This window comes from Macrotis lagotis, chromosome 8 (genome assembly GCF_037893015.1).
Source record: "Macrotis lagotis isolate mMagLag1 chromosome 8, bilby.v1.9.chrom.fasta, whole genome shotgun sequence".
NCBI lineage: Eukaryota > Metazoa > Chordata > Mammalia > Peramelemorphia > Peramelidae > Macrotis > Macrotis lagotis.
This window is the reverse complement of record NC_133665.1, coordinates 62,465,093-62,478,401: the sequence shown is the minus strand read 5'-3', so window position 1 is coordinate 62,478,401 and position 13,309 is coordinate 62,465,093. Positions and strand designations below refer to the sequence as shown.

Here is a 13,309-nt window from a genome sequence, read left to right as displayed (position 1 = left end):
CAACCAGGAAGGAACAGAGTTAGGACTCAAACCCAGGTCCTGTGACTCCAAATCCAAAATTCTTTACCTTATGATTCACGGCCTCCAATCTAGCTGACAAGTCTAAGAAAAGCAACAGGTGGCTAATGACTGCAGTGATTATGCTTGCCCATGCTCACCTGTTAAGTTCATCTTCTTTCCTGCTTTGATCCTTTTCATCTCCGATTGCCAAAACTCTGTACCTGAAGTATAAATAGAAAAGGAACTTTTTCACTCCAGAAAGCAGATTTTGAACTGTAATGACAAGAGGACTCACTTAACCTAATGTCCCTTAAGAGTCATTTTTTTTGGCTCTTTTAAAAATTATTTTGTTATACAAATATTTTATTTGTTTTTAATTATATACAACAGTATCTTCTACCTATCATTTTTTGATAAGGTTTTGAATTTTACAATTTCCCCCTTCCCTTCCCCCTCACTGCCTCCATGCTATGCATTGATCAAAATTGAATGTGTTGAGAGAAAAAACATATCCTTGAGGAAGAAATAAAATATTAGATAGCAAAATTATGTAGTACATAAGACTACTTTTCTTAAAAAGTTAAGATAATAATCTTTGGTTTTTGTTTAAACTCCACAGTTCTTTCTCTGGATACAGATGGAATTCTCTGTCCCTGATTATTGCACTGTTGGAATGAGCAAGTCCATTAAGATTGATCATCATCCTCATGTTGCTGTTGGGGTATAAATGTTCTTCTGGTTCTTTCTGCTCACCCCACTCAGCTTGATGGTCATTTGTTAACCCTTTGTACTAACCCCAAACCTTGATGTTAAAAGTCAAAGACAGGGGAGGAGAAGGAAGAGACAATTTTGTGGATTTTGGAAGCACATAAGGTGGATTCTATAATACAAAGTTATATAAACCTACAACACAGGTTATAAAGACAAATCCATAGCTCCGGGGGCCTGCATGGTCTTCTGAATGATCTACTCTTGACTTTTTCACATCAACAACATTCCATATAGCTGCAATGGTCAAGTTCATCTCTTCTTAGTCTGACTTGCTGGGACACCCTAGCTTTATTTTATTGTTCTTCATGTTCTAGTCACATCACTCCTCTTTCCTGTACCCTCTCCTCAAACCCTCCCAGTGTCCAGGACGAGTTCAGATGTTCAGAGCCACACTGAGAAGTCTAATGAATTAACATTATTTTGACTTAACATTTTATATGTTTTGGCTGGTTTGGGTTTTCAAGTACAAGGTTTTATGAAATTCTTTTAAAAGATGTCGCAGCAAATAGTCAAAGGATATGCAAAGGCAATTTACAGATGAGGAGATCAAAGCAATCCACAGTCATATGAAAAACTGCTCTAAATCATTACTTATTAGAGAAATGCAAATTAAAGTTTCTCTGAGGTACCACCTCACACCTCTCTGGCCAATATGACCAGAAAGGATGATGAACATTGTTGGAAGGGTTGTGGGAAATCTGGGACACTATTACATTGGTGGTGGAGCTGTGAACTCATCCAACCTTTCTGGAGAGAAATTTGGAACTACACTCAAAGAGCAACAAAGATGTGCATACCTTTTGATCCAGCAATACCACTACTGGGTCTATACCCTGAAGAAATGATGAAAAAGGGTAAAAACATCACTTGTACAAAAATATTCATAGTAGCCCTGTTTGTGGTGGCAAAGAAGTGGAAATCAAGTAAAATGTCCTTCAATTGGGGGATGGCTTAGCAAACTGTGGTATATGTATGTCATGGAACACTACTGTTCTATTAAAAACCAGGAGGGATGGGAATTCAGGGAAGTCTGGAGGGATATGCATGAACTGATGCTGAGTGAGATGGGCAGAACCAGAAAAACACTGTACACCCTAACAGCAACATGGGAGTGATGTTCAACCTTGAAGGACTCGCTCATTCCATCAGTGCAACAATCAGGAACAATTTTGGGCTGTCTGCAAAGGAGAGTGCCATCTGTATCCAGATAAGGAGCTGTGGAGTTTGAACAAAGTGCAAGGACTATTCCCCTTAATTTAGAAAAAAAACCAGATATCTTATTGTCTGATCTTGTTATCTTATACTTTGTTTCTTCCCTAAGGATATGATTTCTCTCTCATCACATTCAATTTGGATCAATGTATACCATGGAAACGATGTAAAGACTGGCAAATTACCTTCTATGGGTGGTGGGGGGAGGGAAGCAAGAATGGGGAAAAAATTGTAAAACTCAAAATAAATAAAATCTTTAAAAATAGATGTCATAGCATGAATTGATTAATTTATTTTATGAATATTTTAGTGAAAAGTTAATGTCCTACTGTAAACATTCTCTGCAAGTCATCTTCTGGAATTTTGCCCATATAACAAAAAACTTGGGCTACAAGATCATAGACCAGGCATCTAATCTCTTCATTTTATAGAAGAAACTCAGGCCCAGAAGTAATTTCTCCAAGGCTACTACAACAGACAACACTAGTATCATCAGTGTTGGAAGGTTGACAAGGTAGAGCCCTCTTAAAACTGGGTACTAGATGAACCTTAATTTCCCACATTTTTCACTGGACTTTCATACTCTTCTTTACCACAGTTCTTTGAGTGCTTGGCAGTTTCCCTCAGGGAGATCATAATAAGCTCCTTAAGAGTAGACTCTGCCACTTCTAGCTTTGTCTTTCTTCCAGTATGTACAGCACAGTGCTTTGCATATAGTAGGCATTTATTTAAAAATGCTTGATGAAATGAAATGAACTCTATGGAGTAAGACCAAACATAATATTAACTATGTTTGAATATACAAAAAAATGTTTAAAGCGGAACTTTAGAAATCAAACTGAAGGGATATTCCCAATGAAAATGTAAAAGAGAAATTATTTAAACTTGAGCCAGCATGGCTGGTTTAATCAAGGTAGAGGACTACTCAGAAGCTTAAGTAAGTGGGGGGGGGGGGGAGTCTCCCCAGTCAAGAGTTCCTATGCAACAGTAACAGAAATGAATAATCCACTATTTTCTAGTGTTACAAGGCTCTTAATTCCCCTAAAGCTTAAGCTAAGTTTGAGGCCGAGTGAGTGGAGAAGCCAGTTTGGACTGGTTGCTCAAGGGAATAGGGAAGCAAAAGAGCAACTATTAAATGTGAAGCTGAGTACAATTAGATGGGTTCATGATTTTCACACTATAGCTTGTCCAGGAGAGAAATATGTGGGAGATTCAGGCTGACTGTACTTTTTCCCTTTGTCAAAATGTTTTGGAGATATCCTATTTCCCAGAAATAAGGCCCAGAAAGCAGGCTGAATTGGCATAACAGCAATCCTTTGTGCTCTGGATGACCTCACACTCTGGCAAAATGTACTGCTTTGACGAGCACCAGGGTGTTCACTGAGGAATTTATGATTTTTGTTCTCCCAATTTCCCAGGATCCTGAGAGTCAATATCCATCACATCTCTGATATGCTCACAGTCCCTCTTCCCATCACAGAACTCTGGTTCTGTACCTCAGATGTAATTGTGATCCCCAAGTCTTGAGACAACCTACTTAAAATCTCTTCCCACAGGACTCATGGGAACATGAACTTAAGTCTAAAAAATGATTATGTCATGGTCCAGCTCAGAATATATGTAAACGCTGTCTTTCTCTCAGCAACATAAGCCCTCCTTCTTAAGAAGCAGGGTTTCTCTTTGCAAATGTCATTTTCCTCACTCTGAAATTTTATTAAGATTTCTTAAGATTGTGTTCTGGCTCTCCTGTCTCTAGCTTCATGCAGCTCCAGTCACCCACAGGTTAGAGGCTGATTCCTATCTGGTTGCTACAGTACTATACCTGCTAAACAACTCCTGCAGTGTGTCTGGGATTTCAAGGTCAGGATTCCTTAGGGCAGAACTGAACTTCTCTTTAAGTCTCTCCACAAATTCTTTAAATTCTTCAGCACAAATCTTTGGAAAGAAGAGGATAAAACATTAAAACCCTTCCCTTCCCAAAAGAAGAAGGCTATCCTAAAGTCTTATCCAGTTAGTTAACCTCATAATGTATGTCATCAGGCTGTCTTTACAGGAGGTGGCCTCATTGGCTGCCTCTCATACTTTCAAAGTTGACCCAATAAATAGAAGGCAGGGAGGCCAGGAGAGATTACCTCTTTAGTGGTAAAAGGGAAAAAAGTTCTTTATTCTGGAACTCTAACAAATGTGGGGCAACTGAGGCTTTGATCCCTTTCCAGGGTCTACCTTTTCCCCATTCCCTTTAGGAATATAGGTCAGAGGGGCAGCTAGGTGGCGCAGTGGATAAAGCACTGGCCTCAGAGTCAAGAGTACCTGGGTTCAAATCTGGTCTCAGACACTTAATAATTACCTAGCTGTGTGGCCTTGGGCAAGCCACTTAACCCCATTTGCCTTGCAAAAACCTAAAAAACAAACAAACAAACAACAAAAAAAAAGGAATATAGGTCAGAATCCTCTACAACTGGGGTCACACCTCTGGCTAGCCACTACACTGACTGATCTCTTGCCTCCTTTCCTTCAGCTGAATGTGCACCAGGAACAAGACTGCCTAATCATGGGTTTGCTGATTCCAAGAGTCTGTAATATCCTATCACCAAGGGGAAATTAATAGTTTAAATTTCCACGCATTTTTGTTGTTTTTTTCAGTCATGCCCTACTCTTCAAGATCCCCTTTTGTCTACTTGGCAAAGATACTGGAGTAGTTTCCCATTTCCTTCTCCAGTTCATTTTAAAGATAAGAAAACTGAGGCAAACAATTATGTGACTTGCCCAGGTCATTTATCTAGTGTCTAGTAAGATATGAGCTCAGTTTTCTTGAATCCAGGCCTGACACTTTATTCACTTTATTCACCCAAGCATTTTAAGGTTTTTGTTTGATTTTTTTTTTTGGTTTTAGCAAGACAATGGGGTTAAGTGACTTGCCCAAGGTCACACAACCAGGTAATTATTAAGAGTCTAAGGCCGGATTTGAACTCATGCCCTCCTGACCCCAGGGCCAGTTTTCTATCCATGGTGCCACCTAGCCAACCCCCATTTTAAGGTTTAATAAAGTTCTTTCTCAACACAATCCAGAGCCCAAGTACTGCTAACTTTTTAGAACTGAGGCTGGGACAGCTGAAGTGACTTATTCAGGTTTGTCCGGATAATCAGGTTTAGAATTGACAAATGAACTCTGACCTCCTGACTCCAAAAAGGATCAATAAACATTATTCATTCATGTCCAATTATCATTATGTTTGATCTTATTCAGTAAAATTCAGTTTAAAGCATTTATTCAACAAAGCATTATTATTAAATATGCTACAAGTTCTGGGAAAAATACTAAGTCAGATGCGATACAACCTTGTTCTTAAGGACCTTATGGCCAACATAGAATGTTGGTTCAAAAGAGTATGAAAAAGGGAAAGAGAAGATCTAGAAAAACATGCTTGGACTCATTTGGCAGCTAGTTTAAGATGTCAACTCTAAATTCTTTTCATACACCACAATGGGAAGAGCAAAGGAGTTGAACTAGAGAGAAATTTGTATCTGACTAACTTGTCAGCTGCTGTCCCCAATTTCCTGTATTTTAAGTCTAAGACACCTATGAACCTAAGACACTAGCATCTTTCTATCCTTATATAGTTCTGTGCATCTATCTGAAGCACTGATGTCTTTAAGAATTGCAGGGCTGGGAACAAACTCAGGAAACAAACTCTGTACCATTTTTTTTTTTTTAGGTTTTTGCAAGATAATGGGGTTAAGTGGCTTGCCCAAGGCCACACAGCTAGGTAATTATTAAGTGTCTGAGGCCAGATTTGAACTCAGGTACTCCTGACTCCAGGGCTGGTGCTCTATCCACTGAACCACCTAGCTGTCCCTGTACCTTGTTCTTAAGCTCTTCAGAGATGTCTGACAGTTTGCAACAAACCTGCATGTGATCTCTGAAGAGCTGTTCCATTTCCTTTCCAATGAAGGCCTGAAGCACTGGACCATTCAAAGCTCCAAACTCATTCAAAAAGCAACCATGGGAGCCAGTTGAGTAAAGTTCAAACTCAACGAAGTGGGAAGTAAATTTCCCAAATGGCCATGAAAAATCCCATATTTGCCAAAGTCCAGCACTGGCATTCAGTACCAAATAAGTGAGAGACCTCTTTTGTGACTCAGAAATTACAGCACACTTAGTTTCAAGGTCTCATATCCTTACCTCAGGATCTTGATAGTTATGTTTTCGATTTATAAAATCATCAACGAGAGCTTTATCTTGGTACACCTCTGCAAGGCAAACTCTGCATCAGGAGAAGATAAAGAAAATCATTTTGTGTATTTTGATGTCTCATATTCTGAAATACCAGAGAATTGACTAGGGTTACCTCAGCTAAAACAACTGCACTAGAAGTTAATTTTAAAGAACATTAATTAAAAAAACTTTTTCTAAGTTCCAAAGTACTTTCCTCATGGCTGTCCTAAGAGATGAGGAGCACAAGTATTATTTTCCTGTTTCCTATTATATTCTGCAGATGAAGAAACAAGCTGCTGAGAAAAGCTAGAAAGTGTCAGAGAATTCGAATTCCTGACTTGGACTCAGAGATATTGCCTCCCCTATGGCTCAGTGCACCTCAATCTTTTTCTATAAAATTCCTGACTTAAAAAGTACTAGTTCTAAGAACCAGAGAAAAGGGAAAAGGATTGGCACCAATGTTCATCTCTTATGTTTACCATGAATCAATAGCCTTCCTTCTTTATTAAGGTGAAAGCACCGGGGTCACTCCACTGCTTCGCAAATGCTTGGGTCAGTGGGAGAGCTTTAGGTATCACAATGAAATGATTTTGTTTTAGCCTGCTATAGGAGGTTACAGCATTGTCATGGATTTACTTAAAAAGTTCAATGGGCTTTAAATTCATAGATGATCATAATTAGATGCCAATAAGCAATGCCCAGCCTTTATTTTCCAGTTCTAGGACCAAGGAAAGTCAAACGACTTGGCCAAATTCACTCATTCACCTGGATTTCAACAGTCTGGTCAGTGTTCTGATATTTTAAAAGCAAGAAAGAGCTTTCAGAAATTAATTATCCCCTTCCATAGAAACATGAAGGATGGGAGGAGAATGTGGGCTAAGGCTGGAGGGATGGAGGCAAGAAGTTGTAGAGTCAAACCCCAGTAGTATGACTCAAAGATCAGTATGAAGCAAGAGCAATAGCTTGTGCTAATCTCCTAAATCAGTCACTTACTGGGCAAGTCATTAACCACTCAGTTTCTTCATCCGTCATATGGGGAGAGGTATGTCATAGTGGGTAGAGATATAGTCATAGAGAAGATAGAGTCTGGCTCTATCATCAGGGGGAGCCAGATTTAAGTCAGCCTGACGCATGTCCATCAATCAAGAGACCACTGTACATCAGAACTTATGCTGGTTTGAATCCCACTATTAAACTAGCCACAGATAAGTCATTTTAAACTATTAGACTTCAAACAACTTTCTTAAGACTGTAACTTACACAGAATTTGCTTTTATATGCATGGAGGGATTTTCCAAAATGTGAATTCCCTATCTCAATGAAATTGCAGGATTAGAACAAAAATTAAGTGTGATAGTATAAAGTACATCTTATATTATCTAGGGATTATTATGTGGAAGTAATTATTTAACATAGAGTTAGAATTATTAGAACCACCTTAACTCTAGGTAAAAAATATTTCTTTACAATTAGCTTACTTATAGTTCAGATAGGCTTGCGGATTTTTGACTATGTAGCGTGCTCTTCGCCCGACTGAATGGGATGTTTTATCCAAAGACTCTTCAAAAGTTGCATGCAAAATATCCCGGACAACTTGCCATGGAACAAATGGGCCTTTCACCTAGATCATATGTGGAAGATGGAAAAATTGGAATTCTCTAAGAAAAGGTCAAACTTATTTTTGGTAATTAACAGCCCTCCCCTTCCCTCCCCCAAAACGATATTACTTTATCTCTCCCATCTTAATTCATATTATTCCCAGGAAAACTAGACTATTTTCTGTTCCACAAATACATCTGCAATCAACCCATCTCTTTGATTATATTGTTCCTTTTGCCTAGAGCACTCTCTTCTTTTTCTGAATTCCTTGCCTTTTTTTTAAAGCTCATCTTAAATGCTAGCTACTTCAATAATTTTAACAATCACTTATTAACTTAAAGTATTTCCATGGCAGAAGGCATACCCTAGAACCTGGGGATACAAGGTAAAAGCAAGAAACAATCATCTTCAAGGAGCTTACAAGGAGGAAGAAAGATGGAATAACAACATTTACACAGACGAGAGAATACAAGACAAACTGAGAGGGAAAAGAGCATTGTGAGCTAGGGGTCACAAGAAAAATCTTCTACAGGAGATCAAGTCTGAGTTCAACCTAAAGGAGTGAAAGATTCTGCAAAATGAGGAGAGAAAATGAATGCCACCCATGCATAGGTCACAATAGCTGGGCAAAGGCCCAGCAGAGATGGAGTGCTGAGCTACTGAGGAGCAAGGAAGTGAGCTGGGTAAAAGGTCAAGGATTTACAAGGAAGAGAAATAATGTGTAGGGCAGGGGGAGCATTCTTTCTCCCACATGGTTGCTCTTTTGCCCCTCCCACTTCACCCTCTGCCTCTTCTCCCACAGACACAGACTTTCTTTCTTGGATTTTCCAAGGTATTCTGTTTTACACATCTCTAACATAGTTATTGTGAGAATTGTGTAATAGCTATGTTGGTGAAATAGAGTGATAAAAACTTTATGGACTCTCTTTCCTTAAAGTACATTTTACAAAGACTACCATTTGAGGTTATTTACAATTTTTTCATATGGCATCAGACATTCCTTTTCCTTACATTGTCACTGTAAAGGAAGCAGAAGTGGAAAACATACTGGATGCAGCACCAATTCATTTATTCAAAAACTATTTACTGGGGTGGCTAGGTGGCGCAGTGGATAGAGCACTGATCTTGGAGTCAGGAGTACCTGAGTTCAAATCTGGCCTCAGATACTTAACAATTACCTAGCCATGTGGCCTTGGACAAGCCACTTAACCCCGTTGCCTTGAAAAAAATCTAAAAAAAAAAACACCCCACAAAACTATTTACCAAATATCAACAGTATGCAAAGTGGGAACAAAGATTAAACTATAATCCCAGTCCTAAGGATTATAGATACTATTTAGAGTTGAAAGGGAAGCTGTCTAGCCTATTCCCTCTCATTTTATAAGAAGCACAAATTCAGAAAGATAAGTTATGCATCGAAGAGGCAGTGAGGGGTAGGACAGTGATATGAACCTATGCTTTATAACCCCAGATCCAATATCTTTTCCATTATTTTTCCATTTATATTTATCTGTGTTCAAATTCCATTTTCCATATCCTATATTTGGGTTACAAAAGAAAAAACAGTTGAAGTACAAGGTGAGGAGAAATGGCTAAAGAGCAGCTTGTATGGTAGGAAAAACTTGGGATTTTTAGAGCATTGTGAACTCCATGAGTCAAGAGACTGTGATGTGGAGCCAAAAGAGCATTTGAGATTTTAGTGACCATTAAGAAAGACGAGGTCTTTGCTGAGGATTGGGGGGGGGGGAGTGGGAGGGGGGAGAGGGGTACACACCAGAGTATTCTGCTACATACAGACCCCATCTGGAGCACATTGGTCAGTTGCAGGCAGCCCCCAATTAGCATGGAAGAATGAAATGAACAAAGTAAGGAAAGAATGCAGCAGTTTGACCTTTGTGTTGAGGACATTACTGGCAATACGGCAAAGCATCAGAAGCCCATCTTCCTGCATGGTCCAGGTCACACGCAGACGGGTCATCCTCTGCAGAGCACTCTGGTCCGCCTCATCGTGGTAGCGCATTTTTTTGCTTTTTTCTTCTGATTTTTCTCCTAAATATCAGAGGAAGAAATACTCTGACTTAGTTTCTTCTAACAAACATCATGCTTATATTTCAGTTTTATAGGTTTTACACCTGTAAAGACTTTAGAGATGATCTTGTCCAACTCCCTGATAGTGGAAGAAATCTTACTATCTGTAGCCACAACTTTGGCTTGGTGAGAGCTTGTTTTTGAAACCTCACTCCCCCAGTGTCTGGTATGGGGCAGCTGCAGGTTACGCTTTTGAGTTACAGAAGGTGAATGCTATCTGGCATTACCAGTTTTGCAGAGAGTCCATTTTCTAAGTTTGGTTGTCGTTGTTTTTAAAACAAATTACAACTATTCTAATAGTCCAAAAAAAAGAGGAAGAAAAAAGTAGGGCAAAAAAAAGTGAATCCAAATTCATAATACTGAATTTTCCTAATATATTATAAATCTAGATCTTGATAGGTAGTATTATATTAACCTTCCCAAAGGTTTAACCAAAAGGTAATAATTCAGTTGTTGCAGTTTCATTTTTATTGACGGTCAAATAAATCTAGCTCTTTGATTTCGCTATTCCCACCATACAAGGAAGAGAAATTTAGATCTCTTTGGATCCATTTTCAAACAAAAAATTCAGATTTTTCTTAAAATTTAAATAGCCATATAGGTTAGATCTTCATGGAAAAATCTGGGCTACTTCTTTGAAATGAAGCAAGCTAAAAAAATTCAAACATGCCTCCTTTCATCTTAAACTGTCTTTCCTGTAAAAGACATCTGACATGCAATCTTAAGATGATAATCCAAGGAGTAATGCATCTGAATTCCTGAAAGAGTTGTGGAACTCTGCCCTGCAGGTTTTAATTACCCTACTTGCTCTTTGAAAGAAGTTTCAAAATAGAAAATGATGCTAAATTTTGACTTAATTGGTATATGTTCAGAGATGAAAAGAGAAAATAGAAAAAAGATTAGAAGTTTTGCAAGGTGTTTATATTTAGACAATGCTTTTTTGAAAGAATTTTGTAAGACCATATGATCAGACATTTGTTTGAATTGAAACAGGAAACTAGATATGTTCAGGGAATCAGGGAATGACCTCTCTTTAAAAGACAAAGGCAAAAAGAAAATTGGGAAAAGGTATATAGGAAATGCAAGGATCCTTTATCCTTTCATCATCTATCAATCTGATAGGGAAAATGAAATGGCAATGACAACTTAATACATCTCAAATGAAGGAAGCGAACAGAAAATAGCAAAGGACAAATTTAAGACCTAGTTGCTATGTGATTTTCACAGGCAATATAATGAAATCAAGAAATGACAGTAGCAAGTGAAAAGAGAAATGAAACAGCCAATAACCAATTACCTTTCTTCCTTCTCTTAACTTTCTTTCCAGGGTCCTTTTTGAGCCTTTTTCGTTTCTGGCTTTTGCCGCCCCTCACTCTCTTGTTTCTGTCTTGTGTTAATTCTTTGCCAATCTCAAATTGCTCTTCCTTCTCAACAGGGAGTTCTGAAGGGGCTTTTGTATCTCCCAAAATATTTATCCTATTATCTAGAAATGAGTAAAAGAGAAACATATATTAGCTTTAAGACAACATATGGACACAGCTAACTCTTTCAAATTAAACTGAAAAGCTTTTTTCTGCTAACTATCATTAGTTCTACATTTGGGAAGAACTGAAGATATCGCTGGGACAAAGAGTGATACTTACTTCCAGCACTTAGTGGCAGAGAGCGTTTGGATAAAAATGTTTGGAGCCTCACTGTAAGACCATTTTCTGAAACTGTATTCTCCTAAAAGACAAAAACGTGGAAATATCAAGAAATATTCAGGTACCCAAGGCAATAAATCTACTAACATTCACAACAGCATTTAATGAACAGAAAATAGTTTAACAATAACAGAGGAAAAGTGCCTGCAACTTCTCCAGAGAATTTTCTCATCCATGCTACAGTAATGTGCTCATTATTCTATTAACCCATATGTAATATTATCCTTAAGCCTCTTCCTTGAAACTTTTTACCCTGTTTCTGAATAAACGATACATTTTCATTGTTTCCTGGAAATTTTATCCCAGAAGGGAAGACTTCAAAGAAAAGTTATAACTGAAAAAAGGTAGAACAGACACATAGGCCAGTGGACTAGATGACCTTGAATTTTCCCTTCACCTCTGTCAGCAGCATTCAGGGGCACAAGACAATGACAAGGACTGTACACACAGCTAAGGAAGTTCTTCAGGGAAAAGGAATAATGTACATGGTGTTTAATAAAGACTCAGAAAGACAGCAGATGGTTTTGAGACTGTCAGCCTGTGTAGTATAGGCTCAGACTAAATGTACTGAAGAGACCTATGACAGGATCAGGGAAATGTGAGTCTTGATCAGACTCTATGTTGCTCTATGAGACTAAGAACAGGTCATAGGACACACAGAAGGATGATCTGTGTTTGAATCTCCTTTTCAGAGTGGTTTCTGGGAGCTCCATTAATCATGTCTCTCCAGACTGACAGGAATGACAAAATAGAAAAAAGAGGATTTCTTATCAATTGAAAAAATACCAATTATGGATGAGCTATGGGGCAAGTTTGAGATGATACATACACAACCCAAACTCTGATAAGAGCATTCAAGGATCCTGCATTCCACCTGACACTATTGCTTGCCCCATTCAACTACTTATTTGCTTCTGATTTAACTCATTATTATTTAGCAATTTTTGCAGGGGAAAATATTTGAAGTATGTAAACTGTCAGTAACTACAATCTTAGGATCATAGATTTAGAGTTGGAAGGGACTAAAAGGTAACATCCAAATCTTTTTAAAGGTGAGAAAACTGGAGTCTGGGAAGGGCTAGTGATTTGTCCAAAAGCACACAGGGAGTGAATGGTCAGAATTCAAAGGCAGGCCCTTGAGACTCTCAGTGCAATGATTAACTGCATGACCATGCTATTGTGTTGAGCCAGTTTAAGCACCCACCTTTCTAGTCTTGTTAATGATGTAACTGGTCCAGATCCAATTACGCTTTAAGTGTGCATAGAAACTAGAATCCAGACCTGCAGCTCCCAATCCATCACCAGGTATAGAACCATCATCCAACACCTCACGGCTCCCACTAAGAAATGGAGAAATGAAGACTCTAAGATCCTTCAATAGACACAGAAATGGTTAGGGAACTCTAGGGTACTCTTGGCACTTGCATGCTTGAAGGTCCTAAGAGTAGGTCAGGGTGGGTATTCACTACAGACATGAATTACAACTTCTCCATGAATTAGTAGACATTCTTTTGAGAGTTTTGGTGATTGTTAAAGTCATTTAACTGTGTTCAATTCTCGCTGATAAAGGGGTTTTCTTAGAAAGATACTCAAGTGGTTTTTCATTTCCCTCTTTAAGGTCCTCATTTTATAGTTAAGGAAACTGAGGCAAAAAGAGCTTAAGTGGTTTGCACAGGGTACAGAGCTAGTGTCTGAAGCTGGACTTCAATTTGGTCCTCCT

The 13,309-nt window shown here is 38.5% G+C and overlaps 1 protein-coding gene across 4 annotated transcripts in view; it reads right to left on the bottom strand.

Moving 5' to 3' along the window:
• GTF3C1 (general transcription factor IIIC subunit 1) overlaps positions 1-13,309 on the bottom strand; it is a 133,263-nt gene that overhangs the window by 28,374 nt on the left and 91,580 nt on the right. For all 4 annotated transcript variants that reach the window (XM_074197386.1, XM_074197387.1, XM_074197389.1 and 1 more), the window contains exons 21-28: positions 12,794-12,929; positions 11,530-11,611; positions 11,184-11,369; positions 9,690-9,847; positions 7,678-7,820; positions 6,167-6,248; positions 3,806-3,918; positions 159-221 (exon numbers count right to left, since the gene is read on the bottom strand). In XM_074197386.1, coding sequence (XP_074053487.1) covers positions 159-221; positions 3,806-3,918; positions 6,167-6,248; positions 7,678-7,820; positions 9,690-9,847; positions 11,184-11,369; positions 11,530-11,611; positions 12,794-12,929 — 963 coding nt within the window. The remainder of the gene's footprint in view (positions 1-158; positions 222-3,805; positions 3,919-6,166; positions 6,249-7,677; positions 7,821-9,689; positions 9,848-11,183; positions 11,370-11,529; positions 11,612-12,793; positions 12,930-13,309) is intronic.